The following is a 25944-nucleotide window of genomic DNA, read 5'->3' on the forward strand; positions in this document are numbered from 1 at the left end:
CTTTCTTTTACCGTTTCCGTAGTTGTGGGAAGTTGTAAGTATGGTTCGGGTATCAAAGTAGCAGAACGCTTCGAAGGAAAAATGTAAAGAGTAACTGCAAAAATCGCTATGATGGAATAATCAAAGTATTATTACTAGTAATGCAAGCTTGAAAGGTTGAAGGCGTTCCAACTATATGTTCATGAGTTATTTGTAGGAGGAGAAGAGGATTTATATTCAGGTGGTTCCAGGAGCCTTGAAATAGATACGGCACCACAAGTTGTACTCCCAATGACAGTGTCTCGAGATAATAGCAAGGGCATTACTCTACCATAGTATTGTGGATATGATAGTGAATTGCGAGGATCAAGGTCTTGATATTATCACCGGAATATTACAGCTAAGAACAATGGAACTCTCCTTAGTACTGTTCGAATTTACCGAAATAGTCCAGTTTGACACGACATTTTGAGTACGAAAGAATAAATAGAAAACTTTGGTAGGATAAAAATCAAAGAATAAGTAATTTGTTGCTAATTTTAACCTAGACTACTTAGCAAGATCAAATTGAAAAGCGGAATTGGGTTTGAAAGCACTAGTATTTCACGGAAGTTCAGAAATATGAGCACATATTGTTTGTGACAGGCGTCCTTAGTATTGTTCGTGATACCTTCATATTGTTCTTGTAGGCGAGGCACATGGAGCCACATTAAAACTTTGAAAGCAGTGAATTTTTTGCATGATATGAAAGAGAAAGTGGAACGATCGTCACTGTGCGACCAAAGGGGCGCATTATTTATAAACTTTGTGTTACAAATGAATCAATATGGTGATAATGTAATTTGTTGCATTTAACTTCCTAGGAGTACCGGTGAGGTCATTGACAGTTGAAAAGTTCTCGCACACACCACAATATGCCAAGACTTTAAATTTGGCTTGAGATTCACGTGCTTGAAGGGTGCTTGCAGCTCACGAACAACTCTTTATACGGCCCGTTTCCATGCATCGGCTCGTCACGAATGTAATGTACGTTCAAGTTGATGTTGTGTATTGACCAATTGATCGTATGTGTCGATAACGTTTCTGCATCTTGCCGTTGTCGATATATCATGTCCTATCAAAAGCTAAGTTTTTTATGCTCAATATCTCGAGCTGATTGCCATATTTTGAACCGAAAAAGATTCCGAAGAGGACTGAAAAGAAAACGGTGATATCCAGAGCGGATGAGGTAATAAATTATGGATGTCTCAAAAGGATTTATTTTTACTTTTTTGGAAAGGAAGACTCCGAGCTCGCATTGTGATTGAGCTTAGTATTTCGTCCTCATTGGTACCAAGTAGCTACGCCTGGATACATGCCTAGGGACAGCCAAATTTACAATATGTCAATTCCACATAAAGAAGCTAATCGTAGTATTTAAATACAATGTATGATTGCCCAATAAGACTCGGAACTTGTAAGCAGTGTCTACTTACCTCTCGCGACTAATTTGACCTCCATCCAAATTTATTTTTGGCAGACTTCTTCACCAAACATATGAGATAAAGAAGTAGCCAACCTTAACATCAATTGAGAACAATAAAACATTGTAATCTCTCAGTACTAAACCCAGTTTACACAATACAAGATCTTATTTGTTCAAAATACCATGCCAGTTCTGTAAATCGAATCTCTCTAAAACAATGAATCAAATTTGATAAACTAAATCCATATCCAACAATAGATCTATTGAGAATTTTCAGAATGAACTTATTCTAGCCTATCTAGATCGAGGCAATCTAGACACTATATACATACACCATCTTTGCCACCCTGGTTTCTTCTACTCGTGCTGCAACTATCAGTACTCTTGAGGCAACGTTCCATACAAAGATCTTCTCTATCTTTTGACAAGGTCTAAAGACCCGGAGGAAGCTGTGCAATGGACGGATTTGTTTTGTAACCCATTATTGCGAATTTGAGCAAAGTAGAAGCTCGGAACTCGTTTACTTTTTCTTGAAAAAGAGAAAAAAAGAAAAAGGAAGAAAAGAACCAATTCGAAAGTCACAATCACAATCACAGTAGAAACCAAATAAAAGACCCAGTTTTTTTGATCAGCATAATTAAGATTCAGGAACCGTGCCCAGCATCTACCGAAAAGACTTGTATGTATCGAAAGAACGTGCAAGCCAATTCATCATCACAGTATCTCTAGGACCACCCACTCTCCCAGCTCAAGAGATGAAATCGCAGATCTCATTCGCTATCACCAGATAGAGTCCACTGTTCGATATAAGAGGAAAAATCTAACACAAAGGGAATTCCAAGCCATTCCTCAATCTTCAATAACAACCATTAATCGTGAACCTGTTCCATCTCCAGAGAAATTCATCGGCACTATCCGCTCCGGCTATCGCTAGCGTGCTGAAGATGCTTACTCAGAGTTGGCAGCGAGAGCGCGGGCGAAACGGCGCTTGCTAAGGTTGTACTCAATAGCACGCTTCTTGGCACCGGCGGATTGGGTGAAAGCGACGGATCCACCGAAAGGTCCAGCGAGAGCGCTGTTCTGAACCTTGGCGATACAGACACCGGTGGCGCCACCGACAGAGCCGGAGCAAGTCATACCAGCTGGCATTTGAACGGCCACTGGGAAATCCATGGTTTGAGCGGCGGAAAGACCACCGATACCAATACCTGGGACGTTCTGGGTAACTACAGCTTTCTTAAAGGCAGCTGGGTCGGTTCCACCAGAGGTGCTGTCAATCATTGCGGTCAAGGGTCCAGCACCATCTTGGTTGACTTGATGGAAAGTCATCTTGACAGTTCCGTCATCGGCGCAAGTTGGCATGCCAGATGCGGCACCGGCACCTTCAGCAGCCTTGACACCGGTCTCTGATGTACCTTTTGGTGTCTTGGCACCACCGTTGGCGGCACGGACGACGAGGGAGCGACGATGCATGTTTGCGGCGTGGACCTTACGGGCTTCAATTGCGGAGGTGCTGTTGGCATTGCCACCCATGAACATGGAGATCATCTTGGAAGCGTCGACTGGGCCAGTGGAGGTACGGCCAAGAGCGCTAGCTCTGTTGGTACCAAGCTCGTTAGCTCTGATGATGGAGGTATCGGCCTCAGAACCGCATCCTGGAGTCGCGCAATCACGAGGAGTTCCGTCGGCGACTATATCAACGTGTTAATGAGATGAGACTAAAGAGGAAAGGCGAAGAAGCTACAAGTAACTCCAAGAGATGAGGAAACTTACCCGAAAGAGCAGGCATGACAACCTTGTTGGCACCCTGAACGTCAGTGAGGAGGCCGTGGGCAAAGACGTTGGTGGCACCGAAGGCCAAAAGGAGGATTGTTGAAGTGTATTGCATTTTGAAGGTAGTTGGTTTGTTTTGAAGTTGAAAGACTTTGGAAATTATTGAAAGATAGTTTGTGAGATTAAATTTAAAGCGACCGGCGCAAGATGGAAAGATTGTAAAATAAAGTGAAGAAGATGCTGAAGATGCTGATGATGAAAAAAGAAGATATTCCACTGGGAGAATGAACCTTCTTTATACAAATTGAACTACCGCCAGCTTGGTTGGATGAAAAGACTGGATGCCGAGCACGGAAGGGCATTGATGTGCTTGACCAACCATGTTCTCCCGATGAAAATTTCAAAAGCATACATCTAGACAATGAGGTTTGGTGATACTACTCCGAGACATCAAAGATCCGACCACGTTTCTGTGGGGATAAGTAAAGGACCTAGATTCTTTGAGCCTTGATCTGTGATTTGTCCACACGGACAGAATCAGACTAATGATGGAGATGTCTCTTACAAAGAACTGACATCTCAATGATAACAAATGGCAAAACAGGATGTTTCCTGGTCGATCATGCAATACTGGGATGCGAGATTGCCTAGGGAAAATCTCAAATCTCATCTCGGATCTTTCATCTTTGCTTCTCCAACCTTAAGGCTGATGCTCTAAGTGTTTGGACTTGGCTACTTCTCAGCATGAAGCAGCTAATACTGGTCATCGGATGTTTTGCTATCGGCTACTTACCTGTTTCAAGCAGGCATGGTCATAGAGTTAAGCTTGTTTCGACATCATGACCAGCTCCTAGGACATGAATAGTACCCTATTTCCATCTGAGAAACACAGCCACCGAATCGCAGCAATAGCCTCAAAGGTCTTAGCTGCCGCAGATTATCAAATATGGTCAAAATCTCCTGGCGACCGTGCGGTTGTCTGGGAAAATGCAGCTTTAAATCTTCAATGACCGTGTGTCTGTTTAGCGGGATAAACTTAGTAAGGAAGCCCCAATTGTGGACCTAGGGTAGACTGGCATTGTCGGTGCAAAATCAAAGTTTAGAAACACTCCTCTGTAGCAAATTTGAATTCAGCCACATTAGTTTGAACTTCAATTGCTTCACCATCACAATTTCTTACAAGAATTTGACTCTCTAACGATGTCATCAATGTAGCCACCAGTTCCCGAGTACGAATGACTGTTTGTGCATGATGTAGAGTACTTGCCGTCCAGACTCCAAAGTCACAAGTATTCGTTTTCAATGCCTTCCGTCTATGATTTCCTGCGCCTCCTACGGCTTTAAAACATCTTTGCTCATGCTCACCGAACCGCTAGAATCCCTTTCCCGGGGGATTTTCCCATTAAGGGTTGATATTGGTATGGAATTACTTCCGATGACATGGGCTTAGATAATACAAACAATGCAGACAAAGAATTTTGCAGATTTTGGGGAAGATCTTCGATTTTGGCGGTGTGGTGTTTCGTTGTGAATTCCATGAAACGTGGAAAAGAAATTAAAACGGAGCTGGAGTGAGTCTGTGGTGACATTAGCTCGACACGTGATCCATCATTTCCCGCTATACGCATTTACCGCAACATCGACGACATTTAATATTTAATGGAGAGCATAATAAAAAGTAACCATTGTGCCCCGATCTCGCTTTGAGGCTCGAGTCCTTCGAATATAATATCATCTTGTTCATCCGAAATTATTCTTTTGATTTTTTCTTCTTTGTTTCATACACGTTCTACGATGAGAGCGACTTCAACTAGGTCTTTAAAAATAGCTTGTCTATTTGTGTATTGCAGTGGCGCCTCCATATGAGCTTCTCAAAGGAGACTTGAACCGATACAGTCAAAATCACTAAGAGTTGTCTTTCCTCCAACTAGGCCCTCGCCATTTATGCTCTCTACTATCGCGCATCCGACAGCAACCAACATCCCCGTTTTGAGGTACTTATATCAGCCACGATATGACCTTATGAACAACCACCACACTTTTCCATTTATATGGAGAGGTGGGCGGCCAATCCACAAGGTAGAACGAAGTAGCTCGACACGTCCCAACCATATTAACGAGAATTAAACAACATATTTACTCTCTTGACATGAGATACTTGCCATTATTTATGCTGTTCCCAGCACCCATCTAACATTATAGAAAATTCATTTCCATCTGCGCAGCTGCCGCATTCCTACTCTAAACGATACTACATCTCCGTCTCGCATCATTTTGTCGGCGTCATGGTCCATGCAGTGTCCATGGACGGAGGAAACTTCTATAGGTACGCCATAGAAGAAGATCAGAATGTCTCGTCATCCCTAAGTTGATAAGATTTCCTCGATTTCGCAAGGACACATCGCAATAGCTTCCTGTTCGGTGGAATTGGAAATCATACAGACGGACGCATGTGCGTTCGCTGACGGTAAGCTGTCAACGGAACTTTCGGAGCATAGAAGGAAGCAATGATGAGTATATAATCCTTCTCCATCGGTGTTTTCATGATATATAGTAGCGATTCCTATAAGACTTGGTAATCAGCGAGAGACAAGGCCCAAGGATTATTGTTCAAGGGTAAACTCACGTGACCGAATTCCTTCGATTCCGGGATGACTCGTTGAGAGGCAAATCACGATGAGATAGATGGCGATTTCGAGATCATGAGCGTCTTGTCTCAGCCATCTAATGCTTATAATGACACTGACAATTGTGGTGGTACGAAATACGTACGTATATGAGGTACGAAGACGGTAGGTATGAATCAGTTGATTGATCCTCCGAGATAGTGTCTCTCTTCACCGATGACGGTCCGATCCTACCGGGTTAAAAACAACCCGTTTTTTACAGTACACATGGATGAACTACAGCAAGCGGCATATGCAATATGTAGGTTCGTGAAGAGAGCCGCATGACATGATCGGCTGAACTTGGTTGAAGAAATTCCTGATCTGTCGATCTTTGCAGAATACCTCGACGATCAAACTTGAAGATCTTTTAGATTATTTGAAATGGCTTCTATGAAGAGATGTTTTTGTTGATGACGAGATGCTGACCTAATATGCCTTCTATCAACGTTGAAGAAAAGTTCCATCAGAAGTAACAAATTTATCGGTATCAACTTTAACGTGCCTGAGCCGATTAAAAGTCGTATTCCCTGCAATCTATGGTTAAGATTCGTTTGTCCTCACCAGCCCCTTCATTCATTCGCGTATTTCCTACCAGCCATCAATGCCGTCCCAACGAAATTTGAGCCAGATATACAGACCATATTGCTGCTTTGAGGCTGCCTCATCGGACGATTATGATGGCTATGGCTGATTCAAACATTTGAGAGAACATTGAGTTCCCGCCTTTCCACTTTTTCATTTACAGGGTAAGTCCCTACTGCATTATTCTAGATGGTGAATAAAACTTGTTATATCGGCTCCAAATTCTTAAATACGAATATTAAGCACAGAAACAGCATTCATCAAGAAAAGTCTCCGCCATGTGTATTCAGCTGAAAAATACCCACAAATAATTAAACCATCCAATCACTGGCCCCTAGCTGCAATTATCCGAAGCGCTATCCGAGAGGCGTCGCAGAAATTAAAGATAGTGTTGACTGCCGAAGCTGATGTGAGCTGAACTCAAGAACATTTTGTTTTTAACTTCACCACAAACTGGAGGTTACGAGTAAGGGAACCATGAGTAATGATAACTTGGTTTAGGAATTGCGAATTAGTCAATTTGGACAAACTAATCTAATGTATCCAATGTTTATGTCTGTCACGTACCCGTCCTCACACGATCTTTTTCCTTCTCTTTGCATCACCAAGCATTCCCGCGGGCGAGGATCAGAGGGCTTTTCGTATGTTTGCGTACAACATGGAAAATTGTATTGGTTCCTAGATTACCAGATCCTTCGGACCTTGATCCATCTCATCTATCTATGATAAACAATGGATACCTGCAGTGCCAGTACCACAAGTACTACGCAGTGCATCGCGCTCTACAGGGTAAGTAATGGATAAGAAGAATTCATAGATAGGCTTGGCATAGGCTTTCCAGCAAGGCCTACTCCCAAACTCACCAACCTGCGGATATTCACCAAGACATATCTCGTCCCATTAATGACTATAATGTATACAGCAAGACATTTATCGATCCATTAAATCCCATTCCCAGAAAATATCGCCAACCTTTCAATTGTTGGTTCTAACACTGGGCTTACGTTTTGTACGTACAATAATAACCCTATGGGCGAGCATAACATTACCAGCCCAGCAAAATTAAGAATACGGAGTACAATCCAGCGACCACAGCCTCCTTCATCCATCTCATCCCACCATTGACATGAGATTGGTGCGAAATACGGCGGCACAATCGGCCGCGTTTGTTGATATTTAATTCCTACCTCAACCGGGTCTTCTCCTAAAATGACGAACAAATGGATGGTATGCTATGCTATGCGACAGCACAGTGGTACATCAGGTAGGCATGGAATGTGCAGTTCAATAAAGTACCACGTCTCGTGCTATTGATGTCCCAAGCCTATTTATTCTCGCTAAGTACCGTACCATACACCATTAACACGAATCTAAGACCAGTAAGTGCCCGAAGTAGCGAAATCTTGCCAGCTTGGTATATTGTGACGCTTCCATCGTGAGATGAGGAGAGCTGTATAAACGCTTGCCATTACCATAATCAGAAGTCTCACGACGGAAATGTTGGAAACTAAGCGGGAGATCGCTCCCGCGGGAATTCTTTGAGGGATTCGAGCGAAATCTAGCCTTGTATCTGTAGTACCTTCGTGCAGCCTTACGAGTGGAACCCTTTTAATTACACAATTCGATTGACCTGGGGCCCCCTTCCCGTGTGACTTTTTGGACGATGATTAATGGAGAGCTCTGGGTCAGAAGATTGGAAAGATGGGGAATACGGATTAGATACGAGTAGATAGAATGATATGTTTATCGACCAGGCATGTTGAGATACATGCAGTTTAATTACCGAGAATAGATGATCAAGGGCCATGAATCCATGTTCAACTGTTTCAACCCTGTAGAGAATCAGAACAAGAGGAGGAGTAAAATAAAAACACATGGGAATCGCAACGTGGTAACAAACTAATCTACAACTATCTAGCAACACCGGCCACAATCCCCTCTTTACCACTATATTCCTTACCCAGGTTGGCTGAACCAAGACCTTCTGTCTGTACCATACCAGGATTATAGTGGGGTGTTTTGCATAACCCGGAAACAGGGTTGAGAGGTCTCGACATACAACTTTAAGCCTGACAAGGATTCTTGGGAGAGTTGATTCCATCCACCCAAAAAGGCTCATCCACACGCCCATAGTTTGGGTTTGACGGGAGTATCGCATTCGCCTACTTTCCTTCATTGCCATGCAAATTCGAAAAGATGGCAAAAGAAATTTGGCCGGCCTAGCTCGCTCTTACTTGCATGGCCCTGACAGACAAGTTTCTTCCATATGGATTCAGAGGGTATGCCTACCTTACATACATTTGCATGCATGCGCGTGAGATCACTTGCTGACAGTAGTCCCGGGATGTCTGGTTTAATTGCCCTCGAGTTTACCAAGTATCATTCCTTAGCGAAGGACTTCCCTAATCCATCATTCCGTATTTGGGCACCCGGCTCAGATCTCTACTTAAGTCTTCAGCTCCCAAGTGAGTTTGTGTAGATGCATGCTTGATCTACTTTACATATATATAGTTCTCCAATCTGCATCTTTACCTCCTTCTTTCCACTCATTGCTCCCAGTCTGCGATCTTCAATCGATACCACCGTATCAGATAATCTAACAAGAGAGATCACGAGACTCAGCATCATCTGCAATTGGTCATGCCTGTTGTCTCTGAACCCACCATGGGACTACATCATGCGTATATATATAGATTCTTCTCCGGGATATTCACGCCCTACCTATTCCTAAGCATATTCTTCTTTCTATGCATCACAATCTTCATACGGAGGAAACGGAGCACCGCCACAAAGGTGCAATATCATTTCCCACCAAGTCGCCCCTCCACCCCTCTTCTCGAAAAATCCAATATGAACTTCTTCCCATACATGGACGAAAAAGTAAATCCAGAAGCCAGCAACCCATCCCAACCCAGATCCAACAACCAATCCTCCACATCCTCCTCCGATTTCATCACCTCCCCACCATCAATCTCGACCTCACCCCAAACATTCTCCCGACCTCTCCCACCACCACCCTTCACTCACCCCTCACCCCTAGAACCTCTCCCCTACTCGCCCATCTACGGAGGAAACTCCGGATCTCCGTCTACAGAAAACGTCCCTCCACGTCGTCGCTCCTACACCAAGCCACCCAACTCTCTCATCAATACCCCCGCAGTAAGCGGCGAGATAATTTCCGGCGATGGCTGGCGCCGACATACGCGGGTTTTCGGGGGAGGAGTCTGTGAAGCGTGTGCTGAGAGTGAGAGGAGGATGAGTGCTTGACTATATGAGCGGGGGTTGGAGAATCTGGAGAGATTGAAAGGGGATGAGGTGGTGCTTGGATAGGAGCGTGTTGTTATTGGGGTGTTTGCTGGTGGAAAAGGTAGGAGGGAGCCGAGGGAGATTTATGAGAGAAAAGTGAAGAGATGCAGCGGTAAAAGGGAGATGATTGATCAGAATGAGTATGTGGTGGAAATCATGGAATTGCATATGCATATTATTCAACAAGACGGAATGAACATGGGATCCTAGAAATTAGACGCAAACGCGAGGTTTGAATTCACGCATGCAAAATAGTCAAAGGGAGTAATTTCACGTGATAGGTTGAAAGCAATGAGATGAGATGCATGAGTACCTATTCATTACAGAGCCATCAAAAAGACAGCCAAAGAAGAAAAAAAGAAGAGGAAGAAATCACTAACTACCAAGCTTGAAAGAAGATTCGAGATACCCGCCAGTGGTAACGTGTATTTAGCATTAGCATCTAGTATCTGCTAGGTATTCACAGGCGTTAATGACAGATCACCTGCGAAGGGGGTTGGGATTGGATTTATTTGGTTCTCTTATGGATGGAAGGAACCGAAGAAAAGAATGGAAGAATGGAAGAAGGAAAGATTTATAGATGTTACCAACCAAATACGTTCATGGCGAAATCTACTGTCGATATTTGGATCATCGTAGAACCTAGATGGATAAAAAATCACGAAGTCAATGAATACAGTTTTTCTCTTACCAGCCGGTATTTCACGTATATACATACATGTGCGCGTTGAAAGTGGTGGCTGCTTAGTCTAAAATGTTATAGGGTATATATTCTTGTTTTATGAGATGAAGGCGCGAATAAAGCTAGACGTGAATCTTAGAATTTTGGTATGTACCAATCTAACATCACAATTCTTGTTTCCTATTCTCTGCTCGTATAAATCATTCAAGATTTTGTTTCACGACTGCATCCCCATGTTCAACGCCACAAGACTTGCCGAAAGTAGGTTTCCTCCTTAGTAATACACCTTTTCCGTCGAAGTATCCAATAGAGAAAAAGTTATGTAAGAAGTATACTGTAGCAAGTAACACCGAAGCCCGCTATGCTAAGAAAACAAAACATAAAAGTAATTTCAAATCCCAATCTACAGGGGAGACGAGAAGCTCATTCAATAGCACTCTCGGACATATTCCCACTCGAGCCAATGTTCGCCACACTTGAGTTTCTCTGCATAGCTTCTTGGCTTTCTTTAAATTTTTGCCAGCCTTCAGGGTCATTCTCAATGAGTCCCCGTCGGAGAATACTAGCTTCATTATTCAGCTCGGCTATTACAGCATCTGGGCCAAGGGTCTCTAGCTTGTTTCTGATGTCTTCGCCATGAAGGTCTTCAACCATGGATCTTAAAAACTGCATATGTGCTGGCTGAATTTCGAGTCCAGTTGTCCCGTGGAGATTATCCTCAACTTCGGGTTTGAGGATATTACGACGGATTTTCTGTCCAAAGCGATGCATTCTGCCTTCTTCCTGCGAAAGTGCTTTGGAGGCCAACGAGACATCAGAGTTGTGACGAGATAGAGTGGGGCGTATCCCTCCGTCGTCGTGTCCTCCCTCTTCATCTGATGGTTGATTATCAGCAAAGATTGGTTCGGGTTCAACGTCTGATTCTTGATAATTAATCTGAGGTGGGTATGCATCGCCCATCGTTGCTGTTCGCTCCGTACCAGGTTGTGATGGTGATAAGCGGGTCTCGGGAAATTCATCCTCGAATCTTTTGATCATATTTTGTAGTGTATGATCAAGAAATAGTAATCGGTCTGATTTGCAGTCAGCTTTTGTCAAGTTACACCAGCATACTGATGAATAATTCTTACTGTAATTTTGATGATCACCAGCCTTCAACTCCTTGACTAGTACAGGTTGTAATCGAGTCCGAATCTTCCTCGCACTTCCCAATAAATTCTTTGACATATCCTTGGCTTTGCCACCCTTAACAGCAGGGTTCGGGGTGGCCGAGCTGCTGCTCGGCCTAGATAAATCAGAGAAAGCCAAATCAGCTGATGGTCTCCTAGAGTCATTCCCTTTGTTCCGTAAACAGATACCCAAAGCTTTAACCACACCTGTCCCACCAATCACATAATCCTCGTCCGGAGCTGGTTCATCGTCATCATGGTTGTCTTGGACTCCTACATGTCCCACAATGTGCAACAATACCTCAGGAACTGCAACATCTTTCTCATTTGCAGTTCCATGGGGATCAGGCATTGCAGGAACGGCTTCACTAATCTCAGCAACGGCGCCACGTTCCATGTTCCATAGGCAATAAGCGACAACTTGCTTAGCCAAAGCCTTTACAATTTCGGACGAATCGCTTGATGGAACTTCAATATCAATACATACGATTGATTGAGAGACTCGAACCGCGGCCATCAGTGAGGCATATAATGCACAAGCCTCTTCCTGACTTGCTTCGTCTTTCGCATTTGCAAGAGCAGCTAGTTGCCTATTTTCCATAATGGTTACATGCGCAAGACTGGGGCTCTCTGGTAGGATTTCCGCAAGGGCGATGGCTTGTTCCGGTGTCATGGATACATTTGTCAAATGTATGCGCTTGAGCTGAGGTAAACGTGGTAGATATCTGATATATGTCAGCCAATAATATCCCATGTGATCGTAATCGAAACATAATTGAATTAGATTTAGCAGAGCTGAAAGAATCTTCATTGAAGCCTCGCAGTTCAAGTTGCTGACATAAATGAAGCAAATTACTGGTTGCGGTACGAGACCCCTCAAAATGACCCAGCAATAGTACATAGAATGTTATATGTATCCGGTCACGTCTCCGTTCACATAATTACCACCAAGTTTGATGATATTCCGGCATTTATCTTGCCAGAATGCTCAATGGCCTCTCGGAATATAAGGTCGAGGGAAAATCATAGGGCCAAGGATTGATATCAAAGATCGTCATGTCCAACCATGCAGAGATGACTAATCTTCACATATATATTGTTACACAAAACAGATGGGAGAGAATATAAACGTACCTGCGCAGGAGAGAAAGTGCGCTGGGATTCGATTCGAACAAATCATGGTTCTGTGATAGGTCGATAAACTTGAAGTTCTTCAGCTTTGCCAGGGCTGGGAAAAGATGCCACAACGAGTCTGGATTGAGATTACAGTCCGCCAAACTCAGGGCGTAAATTTTGTTGTTCTCATCAAGCGCATTCGCAATGGTCTCCAGAGAATTTTTCAGATCATTACCACCAAGATCAAGGCCTTCGCAGTTGCCGCATCTTATCCATCTAGCAACATGCTCTATCCCTACCGATGTGATTCCATTGCCCGCGAGACCAAGACGCCGCAGACCAGATTTTATAATACCATTGACTAATTCATCTAGCTGCTCGCTGTTGAGGCCACAGTGACCCAGATTCAAAAGCTCGAACTCTGACCCGGCTAGTCGATCCCCAATAGCCTTAGAAAATAAGCAAGAAATGGTGTTGCTCGTACTACTCGTATTACTATGGGTTTTCTTCAAATGGCCAGAACCACTCACAGGTGGCGTAGTGACACCCTGGGGAAAAGGAATTCTTGAGAGATCCAGGGTCTTCAATGACCGGCACATATTAATGAACAGGGAGATATGGCGCCAACCATCTTTACCGATTTTATTGTTGTTTTTCAGAACCAGGCGTTCGATAATGCCACCTTGAGGAGACTGACTCTCTTTGCGAGCGCGCGATTTTCTACCGTATATTGGTAACTTGGCCGCCAAAAGACCAGCCAAAATGACACGAACACCTTCATCAGTAAGTCCGCAATTTTCCATTATTAATTCTTTCACTGGAACTACAGCTAAGTAATCCCCTAACGTAACAAGGTCTGGTAGTTGTAGCCAATAGCCTGAGAGATCTAATTTGCCAACAAGACCAGGAAGTGTAGCAGTTGCCACCGATGCTGTGAGTTGCTCAACGATTCTCTTTAAAATTGGCGTTTCTCTCAATTGGCAGCATCTCCTATATATCCGAGCAGGGTCCGTGGTAGGTGAAGCATGAGTTTTAGGAGTTGCAGAAATCGGAGTTGTCGAAAGTGAGCTGTCACTCTCATCGATCTTCAACTCGACTGGAATTGTACCGTTCGCCTCAGCAAGTCTTCGTTTCTTCTCCTTCCTTGCTTTTCGTTCTTCTTCGCTGCGCTTTTTCTTCTCTTTCTTTTTTGTATTGTCCTTCTCAGCTGGTGGAGAAGATTCCCTGGTTTCTGATACGTTCTTGGAGCCTTCAGGCTGGGCACTCTCGGAAGGCTTCTCGCCGGATTTGCCAACATTTGTTTTGGGGACATCTTCTTGTTCCGTGTCCGTCTTAGAGTTGTTCGGATTCTTCAACGCAGCCCCTTCTCCCTTTTCTTGGGACTGCTTCATTCTTTCTTTATTTTTATTTTCGATCTCGTCAGATTCTTCCTCGTCCGTATACCGAGGACCACTTGCTATCTCAACATCGACGCAGAAAGCGACTCGTCGCAGTTTTGACTGTTCAAGCCCGAATATGGGACACCTCTCCCGATGATGGTCGACATTCAAGACCTTTCTTTCGCATAATCCACTATGGCCTTTTGCTGATCCAGACAGTTGCCCACCCGAGTTTGACAACCTCCGCAGAGCACTTTGTAAGAAGCTGGGACCGTTTCGCGGAGGTGCTGGGACATAAGGTGCATCGCCATCCTCCTTTACCCCATGTACTAATACAGCATTCTTGGGTGCACTCGGTCCTGCAGGTCTATGTATCAAAGGCTCTGTAGGTAAAGCCGCCGCTGAAGCACCGGGGGATACGCTCGTATGGTTGGCGGATTGTGACCCAGTGAACTTTGAGGATATACTCGATAACCATGAATTTCTGCGGGACATGTTGGGCGATGTAGAGGCTTTTGGTGGTGTGCCATTTGCCGTGACTATCCTTTCCGAAGATACATTTCTAGATACACCGGGTCGAGTTGGAATCGGTTGTGAAGGCGTTGCAACATGTTGCTCGTTCTCGTTCTTTGGAGGGGTAGAGCTGTTTGGTGGGGGCGGACTAGATTTTCCTTGTGAACCAGACGCATCTGGAACCATTCGAGGTCGTTTTACGTCTAAAATACATAACTCCAGTCAGTCGCACCTACATAGGAGATAGATTTTCAAGTAAATTTTTCTAATTCACACGGCTATTGCTTCTACTGACCTTTATTGTTTGAGCTGTGTGTCATCCAACTGACATCCACACCTGTCATTTGTTCCATTGTGTAAATATATCTCAAAGCGGATCTCGTGCAGTCTGCGACTTATCAAAGGATATCTCCTAATTGGTCTGCAAAGAGGTTTTTATTTCGTGGTTCTCGCAATAAAGATTTGTTATCGCTTCCAGGATTCTCTATGTCTCGTAATATGTCTCGTTGCTGATGTGAGCAGTCCTATTGGTACAAGTCCATGATTGCGTTTGTGCCACCATGAATGTGACCGACGGTGGATAAATCAATTTGTGAATGAAGTCTAAACCAGATACCACAAAATTACCAGCCTAGTTACCTATGTTGGTTCGCAATGGTGATCAGACATCGACTCATACAATGAAGCAACGAAGTGGAACAGTTGAAGAATATCGTCATGTGTCGAGGGTCTGGTCGGAATCCGGGGGTCAATGCAAGTGGGCTAAGTCCGCTCGGTGATTCGATGTGATTCGATAATTTGGTAGGAGAATCCACAGTCTCCTGAGCAGTGGTGCGAAAAGCATATAAAACAAGGTGCGAGAAATTGAATCTTACGATGAACACCTGCAATCAAGAAACGATGGTGACATTGGTGTGATATGGTGGGGGAAGGGTCATAATAATTAGAGATGGGTAAAATGAATTACCACTTTGATATTTGAGATGGGGTTGCAATCATTTTGCTGAAAGGAGTTGTGGAAATTTCTGAGTAAGCAAGCACTTTACACCCAATACCTATCTACCCAGTACGAATATGCTTGAGAGGAAAAGGAGAAATGGTGCTAGATCATCAAACAACATTTTAGAAATAGCATTGAGTGGCAATGCAAGTCAAAACATAGTCGCCCACCATCATCTGTTCTTCAGCATAGAAATACATTGGTTCATTATTCATCAAGATATTTTATGTTCTAGTTTCAAGGGAGTATCATTTTTTTTCGCCTAGCTAGAAAACCCATATCCGAAATATCATTTTGGAAATTGATGAGCTTATTCTCTCAATTCGGCGATCTTGGCCTTGACTCTCTCGCGCTTCTCGTCCTTGGTCAACTTGCGTCCCTTGTACTTCAAAGACTCCTGCTTGTACTCGTCCTTTGATTTCTTCTCCCCATCAACCTTCTTGAATGGATCCTCACGGATAGCCTTGTGGGCCTCTTGGTACAACTCCTCCAATCCATCGGCCTCAATCTCGTCATCGATGTAACCTTGGAATTGAGACTTGTAACGCTCCTCATCATCATCTGCGAGGGTCTCCATGTACTCAGCGACGTGTCCGCCGAAGATGTATTTGCGGAGAGTCTCAGCATCGAGCTCCTTGGTCTCCATGTCGTAACCTGGGAAACGGTTCTCGGAGTGGGGAACGAGGATACCACCATCAGATGCACCCTTCATGGCTCCAAAGATACGGGCACCAGTGGAAGTGCGGTGGAGACCGACATCGAGGAAAGCCTTGAATGGACGTCTCTCCTCATCACCAGCAGCCTCGGTGAGTTGGTACTCTCCATCAGCTTCTTCAACACCAGTGAAATCCTTGTCCATACCGAGCTTCTTCAAGACACGACGGGCGATAAGGAGACCAGTGCAGTATGCGGCAGCCCAGTTGGTAAGACCGTGCTCAATACCGTAGGCCTTGAGCTCGTGGGAGTATGCGGCGCAGAAAACCTTGTCACCAGTGATTTCGGAGGTAACGATTTGCATGACGATGTCGCGGTTGGTGAATCGGACAACGAGACGGTATTTTGGCGCATTGTACTTGTTCTTGGCTTGAGTGATGAGACGCTTTCTGGCGTAGTAATCGGTCTTTCCGGAACGACGGCGCTTGTACTTAGTCTGGTAGCGACTGACTTGTTGTTAGAATGCGATGGTTGCTTTGTGAAGGATATATTGAGCTCACCTATAGTACGCGGAGTTCTTGACCAGCTTGGTGAAAGGCTGTAAAGATTCCAAAAGTCAGCAACCTTCAATTTCTCGAAGCATTTTGCTATTTGACTTTTCAAGGATTCAGAGACATGGGATGTTAAATGCCAATAATCGCAGATATACTGCAATCATAGTATTTTAATTTTAACTCACCATCTTGTTCGATTGACCGCACTACTGGAATATGAATTGTCGTTGAAGGTGGAAAAGAATTTCAGGAAGGGAGATTTTAAAATCAATTCAAAAATCAATGCTGTGCGAGACCCACTTTAAGGCTTAAGCGAATAGAGGAGGAGCGCATTGAGGTGGGGGACGAAGCTGGTCACGTGCCAATCCACGGACCATTCGACAAGAAGATGAGAGCTAGTTTCTCCTTGGTCTACAGAACTAGTATCTGTCCCACCTTTCAAGTGTCTTATTATTCCACGTCTAGGTAGTTTTTCAAATACGAAAGTCCTAGACATGTAAGGAATCAGTAAATTGCTGATTTCGTAGTCTGTACAGCGCCACAGTTATATCCCAAGTCTCGTTACTACACTTGTAATGATTCTCCATTCATCACAAAAACACTCCAATTAAAATCATTAAAACTCGCAGAAGTATTCATGGATCCTGCGGCGCGGTATGCTCCAAAGTCATCCCAGTATGGCCTCAAGTGATTTCTTGACGTGTTGTATAATGGCCGTTTGCTTGTTACCCCAAAAGATATCGACTCTGATTCTGAAGCTGATGAGGTCATCATCAGTTCCGGTGCTACTGTTGCTGCCATTGTCGGCCCAGAAGGTCAAAGCATGTGTGGGTAGATTCAAATTTCACTGGTCTTTATCATTATTGTTCTTGTATACAATAAAATCCTCGTCCATACAATCATCAGTGCTATTGCCGATTTCATTTCACTTCCCTGGACGGATGGCATTTTCAGCGCGGCAAGGAGATAACTTCAAGGTCGTTTTTCCAGAAATCGATAGCCAAATAAAATTCAGCCCTAGAAATTTATTAGGCCCAGTGTGTCCAATATTCAGGATCAGTGGGTTTGAAAAAAAGAAAAAGAGTCCAGAGCTTCGAAATATTATCATTCATCTGCAGTGTGTTATTTATCTCAACCGGTTGAATCGTTTGGATGGTTTCAATGTTCGAAATGACGCGAAAATTCCAAGAGATTCAATGTTTGAAGGCAATTAAAAGATCATGAGTGTTTCATTGTTGGGCTCCAATCGAGACTATTGGAAACTCAGGTTGGGACTCATTTATGTCCATCACATACATTACCATGTACTTTCGTTCTCATTCTATTCCTCGTTGAGAGCGGCCTTGGTGACGGTTGTTCTGATAATCGAAGGTAGACGAGTGGCAAAGCCTGAAGAGCATGTCCTTACACCTGGATATGTCTTTATAGCAGCGGGAGATCTTCGAAAAAAAACTACCATCTACACTGCACAGCTTGCACCGGTCATGGTCGCTACCGCTGAGGCAGTTGCGTTGATATTTGCCGTCCATGCCTTGGGCCGAACTTGTACTGGTGGATGCGGGGAAAATTCCAAGGTATAAGTGATAATAGCTTAAGCCAGCGATGATTCAACAAAGATATATTTGGGACACAAGAGCACGAATAATTGATAATTTCCTATCAACCCGAAGAAAGAGACTTGATTGCGATGGATAAAATGAATCACATATGAAAGTATACTAATTTCCATACTTACTTTAAAGATTTAAAATATCTACACTTGAGAGACGCATTGGATTGTTAAATCTGATTGGGATTTGAAAAATTTAAGCCTTGAGGGCCTCTGAATAGCTTTCGAAAAGCCTTATGAGGCGGATATAACAATAGATGTTAGGAGCGCAATATCTTTCGTGCAGTGCATGGGGGGTGGAGTTAGGCACTTGCGAGAAATTTGTAGTTTGACCGGCACGTACGATATCCTATGATGATGGGACACATGAGACACTGTGGCAATAATTTGATATGATAATGAGATCAATGATTACATCGCAATCCTACAAAATATATTGCATGGTCTGCAAAAGCAAGGACATGTAATTGCACGTGATCACGAGAACGTTTTGTTTGCATTGACCCTTGCTCGGATTATCCTTGCAATCTGGATTGTTTGTTTACATGACAACACAGAAGATATATGTGATGAAGAACACTATAAAATTACTTAATTCGACATCAATTTCCACATGAATACAATTTTGAGTATTCCTAAAGGCTCATATCCAATAACTTCAATCTGAGCCAGCAAAAATGGATGCAGATAACCTGCGCACCGCGTCGCTGTATATCAACAACCAGCTTCTTTCTCGAGGATTACTGCGAAATGGGCAAACAATTGACTTTGCACGCCCGCATAAATCGGAAGACGGATTAGATGTCACCATGGGGAAGATAATGAGTGTGGTGAATGATCTGATTTTGAGGAGAGATGTAAGTCTCATAAGCGCATCTCAGCCTTAATGCATCAAACAGAAAAAAAAATCGAAATTGACGGAAAGTTAACAGCGCGATTCTCAACAACGAGAGAATCTCTCTCAAACAATTCGAGCTTTACGCGCAGATGCTTTGCGATCGACGACTGATATGGAAAGGATCACGACAAAAAACACCGAATTACAACGAAAAGTTGGAATAGCGGATGCGACGGAACGGGCTTTGAAAACACAGTTGAGGAGTGCGGAACAGGCTGTCAAGGGCTTGAAAGAGGATATGGCGAGGATGAAAGTCCTGGTGGGACAGACAAGGGCGCAGTGTGCGAATGAAGTTAGAAAGAAGGAAAGAATTATCGAAGGAATGAAGAAACATGTCGCTGAAGGTGGGAGAGCAAGGGGCAGTGGGAAAGCTGTGGGTGTTGCGACTATTAATGTAGTCCCTGGAGTTGGAGGTGAGAATGGAAGCGGGGAAGGAATGGGTACAAATGACGAGGGGTATGATTTGAGAATGGAGACGAATGAGTTTCTGACGGAATTGGCCAGAGGATTAAGTGACGAGAATGAATCATTAGGGGGATTGGTGAGAAGGACCATTGAGACATTGAGGACGGTTTCTGGTTGCGAAAAAGAGGAGGAGCAAAGAGGAAATATGGTGGTACAAATGGAGGGCTCTTATGAGCATCTTGCTTCTGAAATGGAAATCGTAATTGAACATCTACGAACGATCCTGACAAATCCGTCATTTGTCTCGCTAGAAGAAGTGGAGGTTAGAGAGGAAGAGATCATAAGATTACGAGAAGGTTGGGAGAAAATGGAGTCTAGATGGAAGGATGCGGTGCAGATGATGGATGGGTGGCGCCATCGAATGGCTAGAAGTGGTCAAACCGTCAACATTGAAGAATTGAAGATGGGTTTAAGCCTGAGTCCATTCAAGCCTACGGCAGAACCTAATTATGAGGTTCTTCAATTATCGATGGTGCAGGAAGAAGACGAGGAAGAATATGAGGATGAAGGTGAAACACAGGCAGATATTGATGCCATGGATGATTCGGGCATTGGTGGTCATGCGGAGCCTGACTTCCATGACGAGGAAGAATTGAGTGATGCTGAGTCTAGCATTTTTGAAGAAGAACCCGAGAAAACAAGGCAAGAGGAATTTGAAGCTGAGGAGGAGGAGGAAGTAGAGGAAGAGGAAGAAGAAGAAGAAGAAGATTATGATGAAATTGCTGAGGAACAACAACAACCTGCAGACATGACTTTGGATACAGTATCATCTCTACCTGGGACACCACCTCAAATGTCCCCTCTTCGCGAAACAACCAAAGGAAACCGAGGTAGTCCCACAAAGCCAAGTCCTAAGGGATTCACTACTATTATTGAAGAAAATACCTGGGATCTCTTACAACTCGAGCAATCCTCACATAATCACAAATCTATATCAGCCCAAACACCTCAGCCTCTCCCCCGAAAAGAAAAGAAGGGGGAAGTAAAACAGCTCTTCGTTGCATCCGCCGACCAAACCTCCGCTCCCAAAACTCCAGTCCCAACTCTCTCCGCCCATTCATCAACTAGATCCTCAACCAGATCCTCCGTCGTAAGAGAAACTAGATCCTCAGCCGCAAGAGCAGCTTCAGCTAAAAAGCCCGTCCATCAAACACCCAAACCAAAAGCCACTCCCAAAGTCCAACTTCAACCTCCTACATCCGCAAGCCGCTTGCCTCGACCACCCCATATCCCACCTCAACAGAGTCCTCTCACCATGGCTAGCATAGCCGCTAAACTCGCCGCATCCGAACGTGAAGCAGACGCTGCAAGAGTAAAGGCTAAGTTGAAAGCAGCAAAGTTAGCACGCAGTGCTGCATCTACTACCAGCACGACTGCCCCACGATCCGAAAGCCCAATTAGGAAAAGGGAACCGGAAGTCACGAAACTAATGCCTCCACCTTCTTCGCCTGTCAGAGAGGAACCGATCAAAGGTGAAAGTACCAGTAGCACAACGATGAGAAGTCCCGAAAAAGACTTGAGTGCTGTATCAAATAGAAAGAGAAAGGTCAGAGCAAGTAGGGACAAAGAGCTTGGAAGAGCTGCAAGGAGAAGAAGTACATTGAGTCCGTGGGAACTGGAGAGTTTAATTTTAGGCGGGATGGGATCACCAAGGAAGGAGGAATGATGTGCATAGATATCTATAGTGCGGCGTCACGGATTAGAGCTTTTTGTTATTCTTTATTCATGAAGTTATGACTGTTGATTGTATAAAGAGGCCTAGGTGGTCTTTCCCCTAATACCAATTTTTGTTTTGTATGTAGTATGTCTGCCTGCATACATTGGACGCGTTTTCTTTTTCTTTCTTTTTCTTTCTTTTTCCTTCTCAAGGAGGTGGAATGTTAAGTATAATTTCATTCTTTTGTGCTTACTTCACTTCATAGTGTGGCATTGCATATATCTATCTTTAAATCTCCAAATATGTCTTAGTTATCCTTCCACTCCTAATCATTTCCTCTCTCAATATCCCTACAATTTAACATCCCTCCCCTTCCCCTTAACCCCCAACTTAATCGGTATCTTAGGATGTTCCCCAGTCAACTCTAACCCGGTAATCTTCTCTAGCTCATCAACAGCCTCATACGCACGTCCTAATTCTACCTTTAAAGTACGGAAGCCGGCTGTCTTGGCAGCTTTGAGATTCTCTCCAATATCGTCTAGAAATAGAATATCTGATGGGGAGAGAGGAGGAGAAGAGGACTTTTTTGAGGAATAATGATTGCGGAGAGTTTGTAGTGCTAAGGAGTAGATTTCCGGGGAGGGTTTGCGGAGGTGAACATGTGCTGAGGATATAAATACATCGAAGATTTCGGAAATGAAGGAATATGGTTTGGAATATGGATGATCGGGGGGAAAGATTACGGTGTTGGAGAGCCCGGCTAGGATATATTTTTTGGATACTTTTAGTTTTTGGAGACAGGGGTACATCCTATTGTGGTTATATTAGCACTAGATTCACGAAATCCTGAGATTGGAAACGTGGGGAGGTGCAGGAGAACGTACCAGGGATCAAACTCCCTTGAATTATCCATCATCGACCAGAAAAGTGCTTCGCCGTCTATTTGCGGTACGGGTGGGACTTCCGATGGGAGAGAATATTTTTCTCGCACGGAATTATAGAAAGAGGTCCAGAAAGAGGGGTGGCTAAGATCAGAGGTGAAACCGGCGTACCAAGAATCGTTTAATTCTAGTTCACCACGTTCGAGACGGTGCCTGCATCAGAGATTAGTAGAGTACTTTTTTAATATGTAGATCGCTTACCAGAATCCGTTGGGCTTGTTTTTGGAGATGGCATAGTTAATCCAGCCGGGTGGGATGTTGTTGGATATTTCGAAATCGAGAATTCCTTGCATGGGAGAGAGGACCTGGGAGGTGTTAGGGGTTGTTTAGAGTTGTGATAGCTGGTTATATGTAGGATAATATGTATGGTTGCTAAAAGGAAGATGATGAACCTCACTACAGACACATCATTCTCTCACTCAACGCATCTACAGTAACAAAAAGATACTACGAAACTTTTCGTGAATCTGTTGTCGTGCATATATATATGCAGACGACCGATCTATAAATCCAAACTACTCCAAAGAATTGCAAACTTGTAATTTCAAGCTGAACACTCATCATGAGATTGACCGCTAATTCTAACTTCAAATGCTGCGGCACGAAACATAAAGAAGGAATGATTACTGACACAAACACCCCCAATATCAAATAAGATAACTTTCGGTTGATTTTCTGAAGCCATGATAGACTCTATACTCTCCAAAACAAATTCTACAGAATAATCTTCTTCTGACATTTGGAATGAGATGTTCTGGTGATATTCTATCATCGAATTCAATCATGCTCCGTGAACCTCGGCATCGGGGGTCATTGACTAATTATTTATGCCGAAGAATATCCGCAAGCTTACCCAATCATCGCTGCCTTTGTTCATTCAGATATCAATTCGCGTTCATCAAAGCGCGACTTCCATGAACAACTTTTTGATCGACAACTACATAATTTCCATTCATAATTTGTGTTAATATAACTGAGCGACATGCCTCCTGCTTATTATGGAGAGGAAGGAATGGGGCCTTTGGAGAAAGGACGGCATCGTTACCAGAAAAAGAACTATCAAGGAGCTTTGGTGGCATTCACAGAGGTATTCATCATTTCTCGTTAGCACGTGCTAGCCGGTCATCTCTTCTCCAGAACATAATCAACATCGCAACTTTCAAATACTGACTTTTATATGCAGGCCGTGAAGATCAGTACTGGTCATCTATTACTCACTGCTTTGAATCATCGTGCTGCTACATTTGAGAAGCTGGATCAATTACAGTCAGCTCTTAAAGATGCGAAAGAAATGCTTGAATTAAAGCCAGAACTTTCGAAAGTGAGTTATTGTCATCACTTGGGAAATGAGTTGTTGTCATTGATCAAATCTCTAGGGCTATCTTCGATGTGGAAAAGTTCTACAACTCAAAGGAGAGCATGAACTTGCCTTGAAAATCTACCAGCGTGGGCTTAGGAAGGTCAAAGTTGACACTGACAAAGACCGTGTGGTAAGCTCTGGTATTCTTGATAGATTTCTATTGCTTTTTTAACATTCAATTCAAGACTCTCCAAGCCATGTTCAACAAATTGCAAACATCACAGGCCCCGAGTAAATCACTAGATCCGCTCGCATATCTGCCCTTCGAATTGGCAGAAATGATAGCCCAACAACTTACCATTCGAGAACGAGTGTATGTCAAGAATAACTTCTTTGTCGATTTTGGCTGACGGTCATTAGGATGTGTTTGACTGTCAGCAAGTCATGGAAGCGGGTATTAGAATCTTCTCATAAACTCTGGACTATCCTCGACATGACTAATGTTAGAACTGAAATCTCTCATAAAGCTTTGAAGGCATACCTTAAAAGATCAAAGTATACCCTATATGAAGCTAATATTAGAAATGGTACACTCGCTGCACCAAAATTGCGATACCTCACTGTAACTTGTAAGGAATTGCAACGCCTTACATTACACGGCCATAGAATCATTGGAGAATCCTTAATATCGGCACTCCCCGAAGCCAAGTCATTGCGATATCTGAACTCGCGTGGCTGTGAAATCTCTTTTCGGACTCTCCTGGAAGCGTTACGGCAGGTGCAAGCAAGAATTGAGGAAGTTAAATTTTTTAATGTCAGTTGTCTTTCTTCGGACTCCGCATGCATGTGGCCAAGGCTAGAAAACCTGCGGGTTTTGTATGTGAGGAGATATCAGAGTATTGGCATACCGTTGGTAAGAATTCTAGAGCTTTATCTTTTATACGCCCCTAATATATTGATTCTAATTTCTTCTACAGAACAACTTAATCGAATCAGTCCCAAATATACAAACCTTAGCCTTGCAAGGATTTTACTTAGCAAGTGCCGCACCACTGAATTTGAGCGAGCTCAGAAGTCTGAAAGATCTTGAACTCAAAGATTGCGATTTGAAAATACTTCCATTACTGCCCTCGACACTCAAGAGTCTTGCGCTGGATAAGAACCTGCGATTATCAAATCAGAAAGACGATACCCTTCTTCTTCCTCTTCTGGAAACTTTCAGCTGTGAGACTACCGGACTTACCGAAGGCCTGATTGTTTCCACAATCAAAAGCACTTCAAATCTAAAGCGCCTACTCATAGGAAGTCGACTCGTCGGGGATTATGCTGTCGCTCATCATGATTTTCCTTCATGCGATAGTATCGAAGAATTACACGTCAGCTATCTACAGTACGATGAACAAAACCTTATAAATCTCGTAAAGAAATGTCCAAATCTCAAAACGCTGGATATTAGCTATACGAAAATTACAGGTGTTGCCGTGAAACAATTTGTGGATCAGGGCATCAAGCGGCTTAACTTGAGAGGTTGCGATAAAGTGAGCCCAGATGCTGTGGAATTTGCTCGTGGGAAGGGTCTTGATGTTACATTTAACTTTGCGGCGGATTTTGGATCGACTTTTAGAGATTCGTTTTAATAGAATTTGAGAGGTTGTCTGTAGAATTTTAATGGGTGATGTTGTGTTATGATCTTTTGTGTTTATAAGCGCAGGGGTTTTTAAGACGGGCTATCGAATTCTGGATGCTCGTTCATTTTGTTGTTTTAGTTAGACTTTGAATTGAATATTCAGATGAGAGTTCTCGATTACGTTCTATTATCAAAATTAAAATTTATAATCAATGTATTAGTTTGCGCTGTAACATTTTATAAATTATATACATAGTTTATTTCTTAATTGAAGAGATATATATACTTTAAAAGGAATATTCTGTTACGCCGAGTAACAGGAAACACTCACGTGTAATCAATATCACGTGACTGGCTCAGTAAGGATCAGTGAGCTCAGTACTGAGCCGCACTGATCCTACTGAGTAGCCATCGGTACGAAGGTCTATATAATCTAGATGAATTTCCTTTGTATAGAGCTTCGTGCTCAAGATCAATCATTTAGTATACTCTACTATTAGTTACGAATTGTATTATTGTCATTACTTTAAGTCCCTGCTTGACGCCTAGTTATAAACCACCTCGAGAGCCTAGAGCACTTTCACGTGATCTAGACGGCAAACCTCG

General features: G+C 43.4%; 9 protein-coding genes across 9 annotated transcripts; 5 read left to right on the forward strand and 4 right to left on the reverse strand.

Moving 5' to 3' along the window:
* Nucleotides 1–1609: 1609 nt before the first annotated feature.
* On the reverse strand, nt 1610–3332 carry SS1G_10311 (hypothetical protein; the record flags this gene model as incomplete). Its single annotated transcript, XM_001588714.1, has 4 exons — nt 1610–1636; nt 1777–1810; nt 2397–3135; nt 3218–3332. The coding sequence occupies 4 exons, from the start codon at nt 3330–3332 to the stop codon at nt 1610–1612; spliced, it is 915 nt and encodes a 304-aa protein (XP_001588764.1).
* A 3868-nt stretch (nt 3333–7200) lies between these two features.
* SS1G_10312 (predicted protein) lies at nt 7201–7534 on the forward strand (the record flags this gene model as incomplete). The annotated part of the gene is made up of 2 exons (XM_001588715.1): nt 7201–7257; nt 7391–7534. 2 exons carry the CDS (start codon nt 7201–7203, stop codon nt 7532–7534), a joined length of 201 nt encoding a protein of 66 aa, XP_001588765.1.
* A 1200-nt stretch (nt 7535–8734) lies between these two features.
* SS1G_10313 (predicted protein) lies at nt 8735–9984 on the forward strand (the record flags this gene model as incomplete). Its single annotated transcript, XM_001588716.1, has 3 exons — nt 8735–8933; nt 9509–9627; nt 9799–9984. The coding sequence occupies 3 exons, from the start codon at nt 8735–8737 to the stop codon at nt 9982–9984; spliced, it is 504 nt and encodes a 167-aa protein (XP_001588766.1).
* Nucleotides 9985–10879: 895 nt separating this feature from the next.
* On the reverse strand, nt 10880–14986 carry SS1G_10314 (hypothetical protein; the record flags this gene model as incomplete). Its single annotated transcript, XM_001588717.1, has 4 exons — nt 10880–11529; nt 11587–12350; nt 12760–14836; nt 14929–14986. 4 exons carry the CDS (start codon nt 14984–14986, stop codon nt 10880–10882), a joined length of 3549 nt encoding a protein of 1182 aa, XP_001588767.1.
* A 957-nt stretch (nt 14987–15943) lies between these two features.
* On the reverse strand, nt 15944–17029 carry SS1G_10315 (60S ribosomal protein L5; the record flags this gene model as incomplete). The annotated part of the gene is made up of 3 exons (XM_001588718.1): nt 15944–16793; nt 16848–16885; nt 17027–17029. The coding sequence occupies 3 exons, from the start codon at nt 17027–17029 to the stop codon at nt 15944–15946; spliced, it is 891 nt and encodes a 296-aa protein (XP_001588768.1).
* Nucleotides 17030–17478: 449 nt separating this feature from the next.
* SS1G_10316 (predicted protein) lies at nt 17479–18589 on the forward strand (the record flags this gene model as incomplete). Its single annotated transcript, XM_001588719.1, has 4 exons — nt 17479–17495; nt 17619–17668; nt 18213–18415; nt 18584–18589. 4 exons carry the CDS (start codon nt 17479–17481, stop codon nt 18587–18589), a joined length of 276 nt encoding a protein of 91 aa, XP_001588769.1.
* A 670-nt stretch (nt 18590–19259) lies between these two features.
* On the forward strand, nt 19260–21479 carry SS1G_10317 (hypothetical protein; the record flags this gene model as incomplete). The annotated part of the gene is made up of 2 exons (XM_001588720.1): nt 19260–19307; nt 19383–21479. 2 exons carry the CDS (start codon nt 19260–19262, stop codon nt 21477–21479), a joined length of 2145 nt encoding a protein of 714 aa, XP_001588770.1.
* Nucleotides 21480–21820: 341 nt separating this feature from the next.
* SS1G_10318 (hypothetical protein) lies at nt 21821–23096 on the reverse strand (the record flags this gene model as incomplete). Its single annotated transcript, XM_001588721.1, has 4 exons — nt 21821–22280; nt 22355–22564; nt 22613–22716; nt 23043–23096. 4 exons carry the CDS (start codon nt 23094–23096, stop codon nt 21821–21823), a joined length of 828 nt encoding a protein of 275 aa, XP_001588771.1.
* A 297-nt stretch (nt 23097–23393) lies between these two features.
* Nucleotides 23394–25348, forward strand: SS1G_10319 (predicted protein; the record flags this gene model as incomplete). The annotated part of the gene is made up of 6 exons (XM_001588722.1): nt 23394–23498; nt 23595–23732; nt 23788–23901; nt 23957–24084; nt 24132–24624; nt 24689–25348. 6 exons carry the CDS (start codon nt 23394–23396, stop codon nt 25346–25348), a joined length of 1638 nt encoding a protein of 545 aa, XP_001588772.1.
* Between the last annotated feature and the right edge of the window lie 596 nt (nt 25349–25944).

Source organism: Sclerotinia sclerotiorum, genomic scaffold (genome assembly GCF_000146945.2).
Source record: "Sclerotinia sclerotiorum 1980 UF-70 scaffold_15 genomic scaffold, whole genome shotgun sequence".
Classification (NCBI taxonomy): domain Eukaryota; kingdom Fungi; phylum Ascomycota; class Leotiomycetes; order Helotiales; family Sclerotiniaceae; genus Sclerotinia; species Sclerotinia sclerotiorum.